Source organism: Candida jiufengensis, assembly GCF_024610255.1.
Source record: "Candida jiufengensis strain CBS 10846 chromosome Unknown scaffold1, whole genome shotgun sequence".
Taxonomy (NCBI): domain Eukaryota; kingdom Fungi; phylum Ascomycota; class Pichiomycetes; order Serinales; family Debaryomycetaceae; genus Lodderomyces; species Lodderomyces jiufengensis.
The window spans coordinates 461,673-481,772 of record NW_026261562.1 but is presented as its reverse complement, the minus strand read 5'-3'; the positions used below and the strand labels follow the sequence as shown (position 1 = coordinate 481,772).

The 20,100-nt window shown below is 26.7% G+C and overlaps 9 protein-coding genes across 9 annotated transcripts; 5 read left to right on the top strand and 4 right to left on the bottom strand. All coding sequences in view use genetic code 12, as the record gives it.

The window, feature by feature from the left end:
* Positions 1–26: 26 nt before the first annotated feature.
* Positions 27–1,298, top strand: KGF54_003989 (tRNA:m4X modification enzyme; the record flags this gene model as incomplete). Its single annotated transcript, XM_051764637.1, has 1 exon — positions 27–1,298. The coding sequence occupies one exon, from the start codon at positions 27–29 to the stop codon at positions 1,296–1,298; it is 1,272 nt and encodes a 423-aa protein (XP_051618031.1).
* An 85-nt stretch (positions 1,299–1,383) lies between these two features.
* Positions 1,384–1,887, bottom strand: TMA19 (Tma19p; the record flags this gene model as incomplete). The annotated part of the gene is made up of 1 exon (XM_051764636.1): positions 1,384–1,887. One exon carries the CDS (start codon positions 1,885–1,887, stop codon positions 1,384–1,386), a length of 504 nt encoding a protein of 167 aa, XP_051618030.1.
* Positions 1,888–2,178: 291 nt separating this feature from the next.
* Positions 2,179–4,698, bottom strand: DAP2 (Dap2p; the record flags this gene model as incomplete). The annotated part of the gene is made up of 1 exon (XM_051764635.1): positions 2,179–4,698. One exon carries the CDS (start codon positions 4,696–4,698, stop codon positions 2,179–2,181), a length of 2,520 nt encoding a protein of 839 aa, XP_051618029.1.
* A 334-nt stretch (positions 4,699–5,032) lies between these two features.
* Positions 5,033–6,808, bottom strand: HEM1 (5-aminolevulinate synthase; the record flags this gene model as incomplete). The annotated part of the gene is made up of 1 exon (XM_051764634.1): positions 5,033–6,808. The coding sequence occupies one exon, from the start codon at positions 6,806–6,808 to the stop codon at positions 5,033–5,035; it is 1,776 nt and encodes a 591-aa protein (XP_051618028.1).
* A 2,249-nt stretch (positions 6,809–9,057) lies between these two features.
* Positions 9,058–10,077, top strand: ADH5 (Adh5p; the record flags this gene model as incomplete). Its single annotated transcript, XM_051764633.1, has 1 exon — positions 9,058–10,077. The coding sequence occupies one exon, from the start codon at positions 9,058–9,060 to the stop codon at positions 10,075–10,077; it is 1,020 nt and encodes a 339-aa protein (XP_051618027.1).
* Positions 10,078–11,809: 1,732 nt separating this feature from the next.
* KGF54_003984 (uncharacterized protein) lies at positions 11,810–12,859 on the top strand (the record flags this gene model as incomplete). The annotated part of the gene is made up of 1 exon (XM_051764632.1): positions 11,810–12,859. One exon carries the CDS (start codon positions 11,810–11,812, stop codon positions 12,857–12,859), a length of 1,050 nt encoding a protein of 349 aa, XP_051618026.1.
* A 962-nt stretch (positions 12,860–13,821) lies between these two features.
* KGF54_003983 (uncharacterized protein) lies at positions 13,822–14,319 on the top strand (the record flags this gene model as incomplete). Its single annotated transcript, XM_051764631.1, has 1 exon — positions 13,822–14,319. One exon carries the CDS (start codon positions 13,822–13,824, stop codon positions 14,317–14,319), a length of 498 nt encoding a protein of 165 aa, XP_051618025.1.
* A 524-nt stretch (positions 14,320–14,843) lies between these two features.
* KGF54_003982 (uncharacterized protein) lies at positions 14,844–15,890 on the top strand (the record flags this gene model as incomplete). Its single annotated transcript, XM_051764630.1, has 1 exon — positions 14,844–15,890. One exon carries the CDS (start codon positions 14,844–14,846, stop codon positions 15,888–15,890), a length of 1,047 nt encoding a protein of 348 aa, XP_051618024.1.
* Positions 15,891–16,412: 522 nt separating this feature from the next.
* On the bottom strand, positions 16,413–17,354 carry CCE1 (cruciform cutting endonuclease; the record flags this gene model as incomplete). The annotated part of the gene is made up of 1 exon (XM_051764629.1): positions 16,413–17,354. One exon carries the CDS (start codon positions 17,352–17,354, stop codon positions 16,413–16,415), a length of 942 nt encoding a protein of 313 aa, XP_051618023.1.
* Positions 17,355–20,100: the final 2,746 nt, after the last annotated feature.

The following is a 20,100-nucleotide window of genomic DNA, read 5'->3' as shown; positions in this document are numbered from 1 at the left end:
CAGAATGGACTCTTTAACAAACAAAAATGTCAGATATAAAGCGACAAAAATTAGACAATCCAATAGCTTATCAATGTCAGTTCGTTGTGACTAAAAAAAATAAGACGAAACAATGTCGAATGATGAGAAAGAAAGAGAACAGGTACTGCTCAGAACATATGATACATGACAATGAATCATCAAATACTAAGAAAAGAATCCCTTGTCCTTTAAATCCAAATCATACAGTATGGGAAAAAGAATTAGACACTCATGTCTTGAAGTGTAATGCAAAACCAAAAGTTGATAGAAACCGCTGGTTCCAACTTAATATCAATTCGACCTTACAGAATTCCAAAGACTTTGAGCTTGAAAAAGATTCAGAAACACTTAATGATCAATATTATAGAGACCTACTAGATAAAATGGAGTTCGAGCCATTAAAACTGCACATATGTGAACATCCAGGACTAACAACACAGCTAGAACAAAAGACCTATCAGAAACATGTCCTTCAACAATCATCACTAATAGGTAATTTAAAAAGATTAAATTTACTATCAACAGACACTTTTTATATGGAATATGGCTGTGGAAAAGCCGAATTATCAAGATATGTCAATCAATGTATAATTCATGATAATTTAGCGGGTACTAATTGTTATGGATACGGATTAATAGATAGAGGAAACAATCGATTAAAATGTGATTCAAAAATTATACAAGATTCAGAGCCTTATGATCTCAATCCTATAGTGAAGAGAGCTAAAATAGACATCAAAGACTTGAAGCTAGACGAATTTATTGAAGACATTAAGCCACGAAACATAGTTGCAATTTCGAAACATTTATGTGGAGCAGCTACTGATTTAACTTTAAAGCTGATTTTAAATTCTTCAATTGTAGAAAATAATCAATTTGGTGGTATATTGATTGCAATGTGTTGTCGACATGTTTGTTCACATGATCAATTGTTACCTGGATCTAAACAGTTCTTGTATGATCATGGTTTCAAATCCGTTGATTCATTCAATAAATTGAAAAAAATGGTTTCATGGGCAGTAAATATTACAGAAGAAAGAAAAAGATCAAGCAATAGTACGGAAAATGTACAGAATGAAAGTAAAAACGAGGAGGAGCTGGTGTTAACACCTAATCAAAGACACGAATATGGTTTAAAAGCTAGAAGATTGATAGATGACAGTAGAGCTCATGCATTGAGGTCATTGCTAAATGATCAATACGAAGTAGAATTATTTTGGTACATTGATTCAGAAATTACCAAAGAAAATGTTTGTTTATCAATAGTTAAAAAGTAACAACAAAAATCTTGAATTGAATTAAATATTATGATTTCTCTATATACTAAATATATATCTTTGCACAGCAGTAATTAAAACTTCCTTAGATTTTGTTTTCTTTAACACCATGTTTCCAAATAGCAACGTATGGGGTAGTACCATCTTCTCTATAATTTAATAAAACAATCATAGCATCTGGATCCATTGATTCACCAGTATAGAAATCCCAATCATTAAAAGAACCTAAAACTTTTTTAACATATTTAGTTGCACCTTTTTCAAAATTTTCAACTTGTTCTGGATCATGTTCAGCTAAATAAGCTTTAACTTTTTTCATATAACCTTTAATGTATGTAGTAAATGATTTTTTATCAAATTGAGTTTGTTGTAATCTAAATGAATAGACAACATTGTTGACAGTTTCAGCACCATCTTCTAATGCTTCATCACCATCTTCAGCTGATGGATTAGCACCAATATCAATATCACCATTACCAACAGTAACCATAGCACATTCAGCTTCATAAACGGCATCATCAACTAATTTGACATCGTAAGCGTCTGATAATAATTCATCACCTGAAATAACGTCTTGGAAAATAATCATTGTAGTAGTGGTATGGTTTTTCTTTACTCAATTGGAGATTTGAAGATGTTAAAAGAAAGTCTAATACAAAAGATAGTAAAATGAGATGTAATAAAATTGAAAAATTTTTGTTTTTTTTTTTTTTTTTNAAAAATTTTTTTTTTTTTTTTTTTTTTTGGTGAAAAATCAATCACGTGTCAACTATATTTAACAGTTGGTACATACAAAATTATAAGAGTTATAGAAGTTATGAATTATGAAATCTATGATAGATAATTAACTCTATAATAATACATTTATTGTCTAAATAAATTATACAAATTCCCAATTAAAAGCTCTTCTCAAAAAATTTAATATTCTATCAAAAACAACTTTATTACCATTATGATAATTCATACCATGATTCAGATCAGGGAATATCATAAATTCAAAATTTTCAATTTCTTCTAAATTAAATTCATCTAATAATTGTAAAGAATGTTGAATATGAACATTATCATCTCCACTACCATGACCAATGAAAAATTTCTTAACATGTTTGAAATTTGTTATATTATTTATTGATCCTATTTGATAACCTTCTGGATTTGATTGTGGAGTGTTTAAGTATCTTTCTGTATAAATGGAATCGTATAATCTCCACTTTGTAACTGGTGCAATTGCAACCCCATAATTAAATACTGGTGCTTCATAATCACTCTCCAAAGTTTTTAAAGTTAAAAATCCACCATATGACCAACCCCAAACTGCAATTCTCTCTGGATCAACATATGATTTTTTAGCCCAATGTTTACCTGCTGCTATAACATCTGCAGCTTCATATTTACCTAATTTATCTTTCACAATAAATTTGAACTGGGACCCAAGCTTAAAATTTAAATTATTAAAACCAGTACCTCTACCATCAAATGTTACAACAATTGCATTCAATTCAGCAGCAACTAATGAACTAAAACTTACACCCCATCGTTTAGTGACTTGCTGAGATCCTGGGCCTCCATAAATGAAAAATAATACTGGATATTTTTTCTTTTTATCGAAATTTAAAGGTAATGTTTCTTGAGCATTAACTAAAAATTTTTCACCATTTTCATCTTCTAATTCTACTGTACTAAATTTGATTTCTGGTATTACATATTTTCTCAATTTTTCAGTAAATTCAGAATTATCTTCAATAGTTTTAACATTTTTACCCAATTTTAGGTCATTGATTCTTTGAGTTGGTACATTTGGTCCTAAATCAGAAAGAAATAAAAATCTCCCACCACTTGAAAAAGATGATGAATAATAACCTTCTTTAGCAGTCAAATCTTTAACATAAGGTAATCCATTATTAGTAGTATCTAAAAGATTAATTGAGTGTATATGTCTTTCAATTGATGATTTTATAGTACTTGTGAAAAAAACTGTATTTGTATTATAATCAAAAGCACCAACTCCTCCAACAACTTCCCAATTCCCCTTTGTTAATAGTCTATATTCTGGATTATCAGGTGGTGAAAAATATGCTAAATGATTAAACCCATTTTCAACTACTGTATCTATATATCCATCATTTTTACGACCAACTGTTTCGTTTTTTGGGATGTATAAAGTATGTGAGGTTATTTCAAACCAAGTATCTTTTGCTTTGAGTGATCTAATTAGTTTAGATTTTTTATCACTAATTAAGAATATCTCGAGTAATGTACTTGCTCTATTTGAAGTTTTGACAAGAATTTCATCATTTACCCAAACTACTTCAGTAATTAATCTATCTGAATTTTCAATATGATCGGATTTTAAATCATGTGCTATTAATTTTGATTTAGTTAAATCATAAGTTAAAATATCAACTATTGGATTAGGATACCCAGCTTTAGGGTATTTAATCTTAACTAATTCTGGATAATCTTTAAATTCATTTTGAGCATAAAAAGGTATAATAAATTCAGGAACTTCTGTATTATTTGATCTTAAAAATGTAAATTTATCTCCCTTTGGTGACCACCATAATACTAAATCTGTTCCAAATACTTCTTCTTCATATACCCAATCTGGTTTACCATTGAAAATTTGTTCTGATCCATCTTTTGTAACTTGAGTTATTACATTATTTTCTAAGTTTTTAAGAAAAATATTATTGTTATATATAAATGCAACGTTTAATGAGTCGGGAGACCATGAAACTGTTGATATTTTTTCGAGTTCATTAAAAACTGGTTCTATTTGTTTACTTTCAACATCCAATATCCAATATAATGATAATGAGGAATATCTCCAATTACTTGTAATGTCTGTTTGTAATAATACTTTTTGTAAATTTGGTGATGCAATATATTTTTCAATAGTATATTCATTATCTTTGTATTCAAATTTCGAGTTTTCAATCAAAGTATGCTCATATTTCTCATCAGCTATTGATTTAATAACAACTTTAAATCCTTTATCTTTATCTTCTTCTTTTATTACATAAGTTCCCTTATCATCGTATATAGAAGATGGTTCTTTTATCCACTGAATTTCATGAATTTTTGGGTACAACACATGATCATCATATATTTTTTTATTTAATGGAATTTTATCACCAAAATTATGTGGTTTATCATTTGGACTTACAAATACCTCTGAAAGTTGTTGTGGTAGACTTTGACTTAAAAAAGGTTGACTTGGAGCTGAACCATATTTCAGTATAAAATTATCAATCGTTATTAGTAAAAATGAAGATCCCCATAATAATATCCCAATTACAACTCCAAATGAAAGTATCCTTTTCAATAATTTTATTCGTTTCAGTTTGTGGAAAATATTGGGTTGTTCTTTTAAATCTGTATATTCATAAGTATCTGACATAATCTTTTTGGTGATTGAAACCAAAAATTCATCAAAAGAAGAAATAACTTATAAAATATGTGGATTTAAAGCTGGTTATGTACTTTATGTATGTAATTAAATCAAATTGTCTAAAAAGTTTCCATATTGGTAAAATTACACAAAATTGATAAGTTGTAGTGTAAATATGTAAACTTGATGCCACTTCATTTCATGTTATCAAGAAACACAAACAAGAGCTCTACAATAACTCTAATTTTAGATAAATATGGTTCATATATATTCAAATTATTTAATACTATTCATTTATAATTTCGTATGTAATTTATTTTTAATAAGTCACTTTAAATACAACTTAAGCAGTGACACCTGAGGAAACACCAATTGGTGAAATAATTGGTTCAAAAACATTTGGATTCAAATCATTATCATTAAGAGATAATTGCTTATCAGTCCAAATATGATCAATTTCACTATTTTCTTGACCAACTCCACAAAGACCACCTTTTGCTGACCAATCATTAATTCTATTTAAATTTAATTCATTAAATACAGAATTTATAGATTCAATTAAATGATTTGAAATTTCTTTTCCATGACCTGGAGTTGGAGTAATTCTTAATCTTTCTTCCCCAATTGGAACTGTTGGGAAATTAATAGCTTGAACATAAATATCATGTTTATCTAATAATAAATCACTAGCTCTTTTAGCATCTTGAGCATTACCAACTAATACAGGTACAATATGAGAAGGATTTGGAATAACTGGTAAACCTAAATCAATTAAATTATTTTTAACATATCTTGTATTTTTTTGTTGAGCAATTCTATCTTTTAAAGTAGCTCTTTGATAACGAATTGATGCTGCAGCACCTGCCATAATTGCTGGCGGTAAAGTAGTTGTAAAAATAAAACCTGGTGCATAAGATCTAAACCAATCAATCATATTTGCTTTACCAGTAACATAACCACCAACACATCCATAAGCTTTACCTAAAGTACCAGTAACCATATCAACTCTACTCATAACTGTTTTTAAATCTTTTGGATGTTCAATACCCAGTTTTAATTGAGCTTCAAAATCTAAATGTTCAGCTACTCCTGCACCATGAGGACCATACATACCAACAGCATGAACTTCATCTAAAAATGTAATAGCACCATATTTTTCAGCTAAATCACAAATTTTTTCAATTGGAGAAATTGATCCACACATTGAATAAACAGATTCAAATGCAATTAATTTTGGTACAGATTTTGGATATTGAGATAATTTTGTTTCTAAATCTACTAAATCATTATGTTTAAAAATATGTTTTTGAGCTCTTGAATTTCTAATACCTTGAATCATAGAAGCATGATTTAATTCATCTGAGAATATAACTAAATCTTTAATCTTTTGACCAAATAATGATAGAACAGCATCATTTGCAACAAAACATGAACTAAAAACTAACGCAGCTTCATGTTTATGTAAAGCAGCTAATTCAGATTCTAATTTAATAGCATGAGAATTATGCCCAGCAATATTTCTTGTCCCACCTGCACCTGATCCATATTTATCTAAAACTCTTTTCATTTCATTTAAAGTATATTCATTTTTCCCCATACCTAAATAATCATTTGAACACCAAACTGTAACTTTATCAGTTTCATTTGTACGATGAGCTTTTGGAAATTCATTAGCTAATCTATTAATATTATTAAAATAACGATAAGATTTATCTGATCTTTTTTTATTTAAATCATTATTTAAAAAACCTTGAAAATCAAATGGAGTTTCATTACTTTGAAATTGTAATTTTGGATCAATTAAATTTTCATTCCTAAATTGATAAGGTGATGAATTAAAAGTTGAACCTGGTGTTGTTGTAGTAGATCTGCTAACACTTGCTCTTCTTGGTTTTGAAGCTTGAGAATAAGATCTTTCTTGTTGTTTTTGTTGTTTTTGTTGTTGTTGTTGTTGTTCAACTTGTAATTCTTGTGCATGAATTGCATTAGACATATAAGGACATTGACGAGCTCTTGAAGCTAAACCACCAGTACTTCTACTTAATTGTCTTAAAGCTTGAGTTGAGTTTGATTTAACAAAAGGACATACTGACATAGAAACTTTAATAACTGACTCCATTTTTTCGAAACTTTCTAATTATACTGATCTAAGGTTAGATCTTTAAAAAAAAAAAACAAGAATATTTGTTGAGTTGGAAAAAAAAAAATTGAATTAATATTAAATTAAAAATCAAATTATAAAATTGAATAATATTAACTGATTTGCTCTTATTAATTGGCAAATCTGATTCTTCAATTAATTTTTATGATCTTAAACTCAAACCAAAAAAAAGTTGATAAAAGTTGGTTGTTTTTATATAAAAAGAAATATATAAAAGTATGAAAAATTTTAAAATAACTGGTTCGAGAATTATAATATTAAATATTATAAAGTTAGTCAAAGCTAATTAAAATAGTTAACAATAGTTAACAATTTCAAAAGTAGTGTAATTATTACTAATTATTTAAATATTATTAAAAGTAATTTTGTATTAATAAATTAATTTATTTAATTGGTTTATTCTATGGAAATACTTTGGTAGTGTAAAAATTACTTAATTTAGTCATTATTTCCTTTTAATATATTATTTCCTCCGCTCATCTTATGACTTATAATATTTGATTTTCATCGTATCATTATTGTTTTAAATTCCCCCGCCATCTATTCGACCTAATATTTTGGAATTTGGAATTGATGAGACTGCTTTTATAAATAAATTTTGGTTTTAATGAAATTGCTTTAAATTCTTAATTTTTTCTATATATATTTGGTAAAGAAAACCGATTCCTTGTTAGTCTGATACGCTTAACAGGACACTTAGAGTCAACTTGAAGCAATTGTTTCAACAATCAAGAAGATAATGAAATATTTAAACATTTTTTAGATAATTAAAAGAGCTTGAAAAATTGATTATATTTGTGAAAAATGAATTTTACCTACAAATATTAAATTGAATAATCTCTCAATTACTTTTTGCACATCTAATACTTTTAGTATAATAACATCTACAACTTCTTTCGTTTAATAAGCATTTGATACAAATTGATTCATGATCACTTATATATTCATTAATTATGTATTATTCAAATATTGGTTGTAAAATAAATTAAAAGATTTAGGAGATAAAATCTTAATACCCCACAAAAAGTTTAATTTTAATGATCTACATTTAAAGGTTAAAATTTTGACATATGATATTTTTATCAAGATCCAAATAATTTTATATTCGATAAATACTCATTTACTGCTTATAACTGATAAAGATCATAAACTCTTTTAGTTTGAAACTTATTCTTAGGTTTTTGATCGACGTAGTATTATAATAAGCTTTATTAACTTGACTGAATAAGATCGATCATTAAATACAATTGAGCAAGTAATTATCAAGTTGGGTGGATGTTATAATCTACGTTTCCAGTAGACTTATTAATAGATCTGGACAAAATGAATCAGATTGATCTTGGTTTTTTTAAGAAATTTGTAAAACTTCGTATCTAAGAAAATAAGAAAAGAGATTTAAAAGTAAAAAAATTAAGAATGGGTTTGTAGATTAAGTTTACTTAGAATGAATTCTTTTCCATAACTACATCAAAAATCTCAGCTGAATAAACGCTCAGAACATCTGCAGAGTTGATATGTAGTTCATAAATTTAAATAAATACAATCAGATCATCTCAACCTTAATTCAAAGGCTCATGCTTAAATGAAAATACTTTAAACTCTAGACTATTTCATTGAAGTTTCAAGTAAAGGGTATGAGCTATCTACATTGAGCATATATAGTCAAATCTATCTGTCTGCAATATCGAATATCGACTTTAAAGGATATGTGAAAAAGATTATTGTTCAAGCTGGTGTACTCTTAAACGTTACTGAATGTAAACGGTTGATATTCAAAATGCACTAAACTAATCTGTATGCCATTAAGTTAACAGCGAGAGCTCAAATTCACATTATACACTCGGGCCATAGAACAAAAAAAGCATTATTTTGTTTCATATTCGGTTTTTACTTGGTGTTCGACTCAAGCTATTTATCATCTGATTTAAGAATTACCAAGGGCTTAAAATATCAGTGTTTTTTATTTAATATTTATTTTTGCAAGGGGGTTTTTGCATACCATATACAGATTTTTACGTACATAAAAATACTTTAAATAGCAAGTATCAAGATAAACTTTTTTGTTCAAAGCTAAATTAAATAAAGTATAAAATTACTCTAATTTACTCCAATATGTTCTCTTCCATTTTCTTGTTTGATAAATGACATCCTTATTCAGAAATTTATCAATTAAAACTTTTAAATCAAAAGTACCATCAGTTCAAAAAATGTCAACTACTATACCATCAACTCAATACGGATTTTTATATCAAAGGGCATCCGGATTAAATTTAAAAACAGATTTACCAGTTCATAAACCACAAACTGGTCAATTATTAATTAAAATTGATGCAGTTGGTTTATGTCATTCAGATTTACATGTCATTTATGAAGGTTTAGATTGTGGTGATAATTATGTTATGGGACATGAAATTGCTGGTACTGTTTGTGAATTAGGACCAGGTGATAATTCAGGTTATAAAATTGGTGATAGAGTAGCTGCAGTTGGACCAAATGGTTGTGGTGCATGTAAATTTTGTCGTGATTCATTAGATAATGTTTGTAAAAAGGCATTTGGTGATTGGTATGGGTTAGGTAGTGATGGAGGTTATCAACAATATTTATTAATTAAAAAACCAAGAAATTTAGTTAAAATTCCAGATAATGTTAATTCAGATCTTGCTGCTGCTTCAACTGATGCAATTTTAACTCCATATCATGCTATAAAGATGGCCAATGTTAAACCAAATTCAAATATTTTAATTATTGGAGCTGGTGGATTAGGTGGTAATGCAATTCAAATTGCAAAAGCATTTGGTGCTAAAATAACAGTATTAGATAAAAAACAAGAAGCAAGAGAAGAAGCTAAAAAATATGGTGCACAAAATGTATATGAAACATTACCAAATTCAATACAACCAGGATCATTTGAATCATGTTTTGATTTTGTTTCTGTACAACAAACTTTTGATATTTGTCAAAAATATTGTGAACCAAAGGGTAAAATTATACCTGTTGGTTTAGGTGCACCAGAATTAAAATTTAATGTTGCTGATTTAGATTTAAGAGAAATTCAAATTTTAGGTTCTTTTTGGGGTACTTCAACTGATTTAGAAGAAGTTTTTGAATTAGTTGGATCTAAAACTGTTGTTCCAAAAGTTAAAGCTGTTGGATTAAAAGAATTACCTGTTTATATTGAGAAATTAAGAAAGAATCAATATGAAGGTAGAGTCGTATTTAATCCATGAAAATAATAATTATACAAGTTTTTTGACGTTGTAGCTTATAAATTAAATATTTATTAATCAATATGATAGTTTTCGATTCTTTGAAGTCTGAGTCTCAAGTACGAATCAGATAGTCTAGCGTGTTCCGTTTAGAGTGATAAGGCGGTTTTCCCTCTAAATTCATATTTCGATTGGAACCATCATAAAGATCTGGATGCGGATCGACAAGCCGATTTTGTAAGGCTTTTCAGTACTAGCAAAGCTAGCTTAGCTTCTGTATCTACTTAACGAGATTCTGTGTCATTTACCAAATTTAATTTCTTGTATTTGAAGTTTCAAATTTTCGCAGCAAATGCTCTTTCAATTCATAATTCAGCTTCATAATTCAGTTAAGTAACTCAAAACATCCATACACACATATATAGTTATAGTGTGCAAATTATGTACAGGAATTACAATCTTTTTCGTAAAAAGAATTCAAAGTTTCGTAAAATAAGAAAGGATCTTGACAGTATTAAATAATTAAGTAACGCCACTTGATCTATTTTCCACTAAAAAAGTTTATATCACTAGAAACTCCATGACTTAGATCCTCTTTGATTGTTAACCAAATAAGATAAATAACTATCAAAAGATTTGGACTAAAGACAATTTATCACAATCTCGCAATTTTAAGTGGAAAAAATAAGTGAGGGAAAATTACTTTATGGAAAGGTAATAAAATTATCAATTTTATCTCCGAAATAGTAATATAAAGTATCATGTTCAATTAATCACACCACAAAGTAGTAGAATTCCTTTTTCATTTCTGCCAAGACCAAGGAGCACCCTAAGTCATTAATATTTGATATATTATATTTTCCAAAATTAATTGAATGATATATTATAATATATAAAAATCACAAAATATATTGCGCATGATGTAAATTTACGTAAAAATTTATTGTTTGTTTATTTTTTTTTTTAATTTATTTATAGATTTATATAATTAAACCTGACAATTTCCTCCACAACCACAGAAATTACTTTATTCAAAATATGACTACAAGAACCTGATAAGTTCTGAATAGATTCTGCTAAATCAAGGGTGCTTCTTATAAAGGGTTTTTTTTTTAGAGAATCCGTTAGACTTACTCTTTTTTTCAAATATCTTCAAAGACTATTTGATTTTAACCAAGATTAATAAATTTGTAGCCACACGAAACATTTTTCCTTTTTTTATCAAAAAAATCTTCTATTGGCTTAGTAATGTTAATCGGTTTATTTATTTTTGTTTTTGGGGTTTGTTAATAAATTTTATCTATTATACATATTTGCTTTATTTGTTTTATTAAGTATTTGTACATAGTATTTCTAAAAATAGAATCAAAGTAATTCAAATTGGTGATGAATTGGTCAAATTTAATTAATATTACATCATAATATATAAATAAATAAATTGAATGTATGTATGTATCACCGGTTAATTTATTTATTTTATATATTTATTATTACTCTAAAAATAAATTTAATAATAAAAAAGGTACACAATATTATTTATTTTATTTTGCAATTATTATTACTTATAATTATTAAAGATGTATAATATATAATATTAGATTTTAAATCATTATAAATATCAACTAAATTTTCTTTTAATTTTCGGATTATTCTTTATTCTTTCTTCTTTTCATTAAGTTATTATTCAATCGCTAATACTACAATAACTCAATTTATCATTATAGAGAACTTTTTTTTATCAAACAATTATAAAATGAAATTCTTAACTATTGCAACTATTTTATCATTATCATCATCAGCTTTAGCTGCTATTAAAGATGTTCAATTATTTGCTACTTCATCAGATAAAGAAATCGATGGTAAAGGATTATCTTCAATTCATGAAGGTGCTGGTATTAATTATTTTTTCTTAGGTACTAATGCTCAAACTTTAAATTATGATGATGAAACAAATCAACTTTATTATTTATTAAATGGTCAATATCATCAAAGTTTAAATTTTATTGGTAATTTTTTATCTTTATCAGTTTCTGATCCATTAACTGTTACTATTGGTGAAGATGGTACTGTTTCATTTGAAGGTTCTGATTCAATCCATGCTGCTAAAAATGTTAATGATCCATATCAATATTCAAAAAATCTGTTTTTTATTGTTAAAGAAGGTGGTGATGATATTAGACCTTTAAGTATTAAAGCTGTTTTCGTAGGTGGTGAAGAAACTGGTTCATCATCAGAAACTGGTGCATCATCAACTCCAGAATCTTCTACTGTTTTACCAACATTATCAACAACTTCTCCATCATCATCATTAGGTTATTTCAATCAAACTACAAGTACTAAAACAGATATAAGTACTACATTGATTACAATTACATCATGTAGTGAAAATCACTGTTCACCAATTTCAACTTTAACTACAGGTGTTACAACAGTTACTGAAATTGATACTACTTATACCACTTACTGTCCTTTACCATCACAAGGAACTACAACACCAGGTGAAACTACTCCAGTTCCAGTTCATCCAACAGAAACTACTAAAGTTGGTGAAACTACTAAAGCTGGAGAAACCACAAAAGCTGGAGAAACCACAAAAGCAGGTGAAACTACTAAAGCAGGTGAAACTACTAAAGCTGGTGAAACTACATTAGAAACTTCAACTAAACAAACTGTTGCTGCTCAATCATCAAGCCAACCAACCGGCGAAGCTGTTAGTGTTTCATCATTTGAAGCTGGTGCCAATTCAGTTAAGGTTGGTTCAATTTTAGCTGTTGCTGTTGCTGCTATTGGATTAATTTATTAAATGCAATTAACTTTTTAATCATTTATTTTTCGTCATTTATCAGTTTCATATTTTCATCAATTGTTTTAATTTAAAAATGAAGGTGTTATTATTTTTTCTTGGTGTTTTTTTTGGTATTAAAAATTGTGTTTTCGATTATTCAAAAAGGTGTTTTTTTTTTAGTTGTTTAGTGTTATATAAACTTAATAAATAATAAAAGTGTCTAATTAAAATTACAAAGCTTGTCTTGATAAAGTTGTTTTGCTTCTTTGAAAACTTCTCCAATATTTACTTAAGTTTAATATTTTGATACAGTTAAGAATCTTAAAGTTAATATTCTCTCTGATAAAGTTTGGTTGCAAAAAATTAAGTTTTGAATTTAAGGATAAAATTAATTTAGAGATAGACTAATTAATAATTCAGATATTGATACAATTCAATTTTTTACTATTTAAATCAAACTCTGTCCCCTGAAGTTGAACCCAAAATTATTTCTTTAGGTAGTTACCAAACGTCATGACAGTTTTGAGTGATTTACCACTAGAAATATTGGAGAAGATTATACCTGGAATTTACTCTCAAACAAAACCAAATGAGGTTTCGTTTTTATATCTTAATAAAATTCCAGCAAAATTAGCAATTGATTTGATAATCAAAAATCCAATTTTTTTCAAAGAAGAATTTATGTGAAAGGTTTTAATAAAATTGATTTAGCAAATTCTGTGGTATTTAAAATTTCGGAGTTAACAATCTTATTGAAGAGGAATGAATTTAAACTTGAGATTTTTCATCATTTACAATTAAATGATTCAGGGAAAGACATCTTCCTTAATTCTTATCCTTTTGAATTTGAGAAAATTAGTAATAAAAAATTCAAAATAACGAGCAAAGTATTACAAATTAGAACAAATCATGATGAAGAGACAGGTAAAAACTTGGATGCGTTCTTAGCATTATTTAGCTTGAAGTTTTACAGAAGTCTGATGTTTACGAATGACATAACTCGTAATGCAAATACGTTAGACTTGCATCTCTCGGGTGAATGGGATACAATAAGAGATGAAATTTCTAAGTTAGTAAATATGAGTCAAGGTTTATGGAAAGTTCCAAGTTTAATTATTAATTTTCGTGAAGAAGATTCAAGCAATGTTTCAGAAGATTGTCCAGTTTTATTAGAACAACTATTCAGTTTTGTTCAAAATGATTCTATTCGTGAATTATCAATATATTTTAATAATTTTTATCACGACCATCTTAGACTTTATGGTTCATCTTCTAAACTAGAAAAATTGGTAAATTTAAAAATTAAAACTGCGAGACTTGCTGAGTTGAAGTATTTTTTGAGATGTATTAATACCCTGCAATTAACATCTTTGTCTATTACTTCAAGTGAACCACTTTATTATAGAGATTTAGTTGATAATTATACATTAACTTCAAGATTATTAAAAAGTAAAAATTTTCATCTCATGTCAGATTGATCATGAATTCTATACCAAAAAGAAAAGAAGTTTTTGTTTTTCGTTGTTTAGACTTGTGTGTAGCCTATATTACGTTTACTCATATGAATTTAACAATTTTCATTTTTGTTTCAAGTGATTGCAAAAAAGATGACTTGAGAAGAACCTGCATACAATAATGCAATTTTTCGAATTGAACTAGATGGAAATAACATTTACAATCCTACTTAGATCGTAAGAATAATTATAATCTGAATATATTATAAACAAGTACTCACAAAAATCCATCAAAGTTGGCTTTGAATAAATTTCTTCACCCAAGGTCCAGCTTCCAAACTACTCTCAACATTACCAATTCAGAATTTAATCTCTTGAAAAGGTAGCTCTTCTTTTTTTAATATACTTTGGTTGCAAAATTTAAAGGTTTAATTTTAAGGAAAAAACAACCGTCATTGGTAAATTTCTACAACTCTAAAATAGAAAAAAATGAATAGTTTCACATAACAGTGTTCAAATTTACTGCTTTTTTTAGTTTTCTTTACAGCATGGTCAAGTTAGTCAATTTTGGAAGATTGCCTGTCGATATTTTGGATAAAATTATTCCTGGTATTTACTCAACTTCAGAACCAAATGAAGTCACTTTCAAGTACTTAAATGGAGTAACTGCAAAAAAAGCCATTGACTTGATTATGAATTCTGGTAATTTGGGTTTACATTACCACGATAAGCTATTTGTAAGTTATGATGATCATGGACCTCATGCACCACGTAGGATAGTAATTTTCGTTCTTTCAGAGATAGTGAGATTGATTGAATTGAGACAATTTGAAATTGAAATTTTTAAATACTTACAAAATAAAATTTATGACGAAGATTCATATTTTCTTCAAACTCATCCTTTTGTATTTAAAGAAGTTAATACAATTAACAACCTGAAAAAATTCAGACTAAAAGGGATAGGTAGATTTCGAAAAGATGTATATTATCTGAGTAGGGATTATAGGGAAAATTTGTTGTCAAGACTTGACTTCGTGTATCAAATTAAGCCCACCTTCACTAAAGAAGTTATTGGAAACGTAAACATACTAGAAATAGAGCTTTCAAAAAATTGTGCAGAAACGAATGAACTAATTAGGATTTTAGTGAATATGAGTCAAGAGAAATGGCGAGTAAAGGGATTGATTATTAAATTTAGCTTTAGTGCAAGGTATGAACTAGAATTAATGTCATTGAAACACGTACTTAGTTTTTTGGAGGATGATGCTGTCATTCATTTATTCGTTGATTTTGATTCTTATATAGGCAAGCATCAGTTTGGTTCTTGTTTCCCCTACAGCGTAAATTTTAGTGAACCAGGGGATAAATTATCTGGTTTAAAGTTTTTAAGTCTCCAAGTTGATTTTGAAGTACGAGTAGAAGAATTTTTAAAACTTGTTAACACTCAGAAATTGAGAAAATTATATATCATAACAAGCGCAGAGTCATCTGGGTTTCGAAATATGTCTATGATGCTTCGTAAATTTGAAATCAGTCCTAAGTTAAAAGTGTACCATGGTCAGAAGAAGAAGATAAATAGATTGGGGTATCAATAAAATAGTGTATTAAGATGAAGAAACTTTCGTGAAATTCATGTGTACATTCATTGGATTTATCATCAAGCAAGTTTTTTTCCACTTTGAATTTTTTATTTCCTAATTAGTCTGATCAATAAGAGACTGGAACAAACTGGTATGAAGGTAATCTTTTTATTTAACAGAATATACCGATACATCATCTTCTTCCAAAACTTTTTTATCGATTTTTCCCACTCCGGTGAGCCGGGCTTAACTGGACTGAAATTTTCAGGTATGGAAGTTGCTAATGCAGATAAATTACTAAAATATCTAACCAAAATTAACACCCAGCAACTGAAAATTTACGTTTTGCAACAAACAAAGAGTACTTTTTTGGAATATCATGTATATCGTAAATTTGAACTTAAAAATTCAGAATTATACCAAAGTCAAAGTATGAAGCATTGAGTTAGAACTAAATGAGTTGTGCGGTATAAAAAATGTACTCTCCTTAACTTTGTATTTGTCGGGTCTTCCAATTTAAATATGTCTATTCAACGTTTATACTTTTAATTCTAACTTATATTTATCAACAACTGGTTTGATTAAATCAATATGAAACTGATTTTTGTCATCAACAAATTTCACTAAATCACCATCTTCTTCCAATATTTTATTAAAATCAGTCAAATGACTTAATTGACAATTTATTAATAAATTATAAAGTAATGAATCTACTAAATCATCAGTTTTTTCCTTTTCATCTAACTTCAAATAAGTCAATATATTTTTTGAATTTAATTGTTCTTCATTATAGTTGGGTAATGTAAATAATTTATTATACCAATTTTCAATTAAATCTTTTCTAATAATTTTATTATTCTTTTTTAAATTTTTTTCTGAATTTTTTGTAATAAATCTATATATCCAAAAATGAATCATCTTATAAGAAGTTATTAAAATACATAAATCTGGAAAAATTTTATTAAACATTAAATTTTCAAATATTGAATTTTGCATTATTATTGGTAATGTTATTGAATTATTATTTGATCTTGTTCTTTGAATTTCCATAATTTTGATATTTGATAATTTAGGTTTTAAATCAGTAACTAATGATTCTGTTATATAATTCAAGTATCGTTTTTGATCAATTATTGTTTTGTCATTTAGTATTGGGTTATAATTTACGCCATATTTTTCATTTAAATTTAATTTATCCCATTTGTTTATCTCAATTGGCCATGAATATGTATCTGTAGTATGTGATTTACAATATGAAAAGTTCTTGATACCTATATCAATTGATAATATTGATTTTTTAGGAGTTGATGAAAATTGATCATTGAATTGATTTTGGAATAAATTATATTGTGATATTATACCTTCAATTCTCAGAGGTTTGGTTGGACCTAAAATTGGGGAGCCACATAGTATTGCTATATCATTCAATGTTGAATTTTTACATGATTTCAATTTTGTTATTAATTGTTGTTGATTCATTTCATGATGTTTTTGAATCTTTAGTTTTATAGTTGATTACTGAATTCTATTTTACTCTATTTTTTCAAATCAGAAAATATATAAATCCGACGCGATTGATTTTATTAATCCGATCAGGACAAATTTAAATATGAGAAATAATTGAACCTTCAGTTTTCAATTGTAGCTGATATTATCTGTCAAAAACTTAGCTCTGGTGTTTTGTATCCGTGCTAGACTAATCAGCTGTCTCATTGCAAGATGTTTGCAAACTGGAATACATATTTTTGTGATAGACTCAATCTGTAGCAAGTCTTATACCTCATTTAAAGATTGGTCTAAAACAAAAGATTTACATAATTGGCTTTGACCTATAGCTCGAAGGAAATTTTCACAATATGAGCCTCGAGAATGTTGAAAATTTTCATTGATTTAGGAAGTAGTCAAATTCTGCAAAAAATAGTCATTACACAAAGTCATTGTAAGTAAAACATAAGAAGAGAAGACCAAATAATACTATATTAATCGTATATACTTTTATATATATAATTACGTGAACCATTTAAGCCTCAGATATAGACATATGATTAAACAATATTTTAGTTTTGCAGTAGCAATTTGTATTCTCTTCTTTTGGCTTAAATTGATCAAGTTCTAATGAAAATGATTATATTAATTTTAAATAAACATGAGGCTATATCTTTTGATCATGATATGTATTGAATTTAAACTTAGCATGTGCCCTCTTCACAATTCCACAATTCATTTTGAAGATTAATCTAGATTACAACACAGCCACTATTTATATACAACTGAGAAAAACCACATGTAAAAATTTTTTTTATTTATTTTTCCATACAAAACTTAAAACTCAAGTTTATGCAACATTGAAAAAATAAAAATATTCAAAAATAATTTTTCAATACTTCAAAAATGATTCTATTTTTAAATTTTATGCTTTAAGTAGAAACTACAAAGCTTTTCGATTATTATTAAAGTTGTCAAAAATTGGTAAACATGGTTTTTGTAAACAGTCATAATTTGAAGAAGCTTAATTGTTTAAATAATATTGCAGGCGTATCTGTATATAAAAATTTGTTTATTTGTTTGTTATTAAATTGCGTAAATTTAATTCACAAGGTATTCGTAGACGAATTATTATTGTCTTGAAAAAAATTGAGTGTGCCTGAAGTACAAAATGTATGATGAATTAAAGCTACAGATAAGCCACTCACTTCAATGTTTGATCAACACTAACATTAATACTTCTATTGTAATGTAAAGCATGTAAAACTACTTATTGTACTATTGATTACATATTTAGAGAATATCTACTTCGTAAAAATATGTTTTGTATTTATGAAGCTAACAATTTTTTTTTTAAGGAACATAATTACAGTCTAAAAATTTTTATTCAAAAAAAAAAAAAGAAATCATAATAAACTTTTGAAAATATTTATTTAAATAAAACATGTTGTGTAAAAAAATTTTGTTATCAATAAGAAATTATTTAATTTGTTTATCAAAACCCAAGAAAATTACAACTTTTCTTACAAATTGTCAATACTCGGGTATATTATTTTTGCAACTGAAAATCTCGAATAAAATGAAAAAGAAATTACTATGAATCTAATCGTAGTAGTATTAATAATTTTTTTAAGGGAATAATAATATAGGAGAACCTAGCACACGTTTGTAAGTTTCATATATGAATTAAAGCGAAATATATATAGTTTTTTGAAAAAAGTTTAGTTCCAAAGATGGTATAAATTTATTGAATTTTAAGTTTAATAAAATATCGTGTGTTTTTAGTTTAAGCTTTGCCTCTTTTATTTGATTTTTGAAAAGATTTACAATTTTACCATTGAGATAATTGGAGTTATTTTAGATCTTCAAATCACATCTATATAGATAATTATAGTCATATGAGCTAATTAAAGTATAAATACAAAATTGTTCATCACCATGTGCTAATGAATTGATAACAAATTCATCAATATAAATAATTAAATATTATAACATCAATTATTACTAACTAATATATAAAATAATACTTCTATTTTAAACTTTTATAGGAATTAATTATTATTATTGTTTTAATTAAATAATTAAGAAATAAACAAAATAATAAATAATATTTTAATTTCTGATTTTTATTAAAATTTGTAAATTTAAAAAGATTTTCAAATATAAATATAGAAACAAATCCCTTGAAGTCAAAAATTTTTAATTTCAAATTAATTCAATAGTTTCTAATTTACTTTCATTAAATTCCATATTAATAGAAATTTATTCCAATTCATATACATACCTAGATTAAAAAAAATGCAATTTAAAAATATAATTTTAACTTTAGCTGTTTCATCATCATTAGTTATGGGTGATAATCATACAAATACAACAAATACTTCAGGTACTGTTACAACTGCATCAACTGGTGCTGGTAATATTGTTTCAACTGCTGGTACTATTGGTGCTTTAGCTGCTGGTGTTGTTGCATTAATGTTATAATATATATAAAACATATGATATATTACAGATTTATCATCAACTTAAAAGAAAAATTTTTATTACAAGAAATAAATTAAGGGATTTTAAATTTTGTTGTTTCAAATTTTTTTTACAATTTAATTCATTAACTAACTAATACATCATTAATAATTTATCATTTTTAAATTTCTATACTTTCGTTTTATATATTACTGTGTGTTTAATCGTTCATTTTTAATAATAATATAATTTAATATAAATTTTAATAATAATAAAA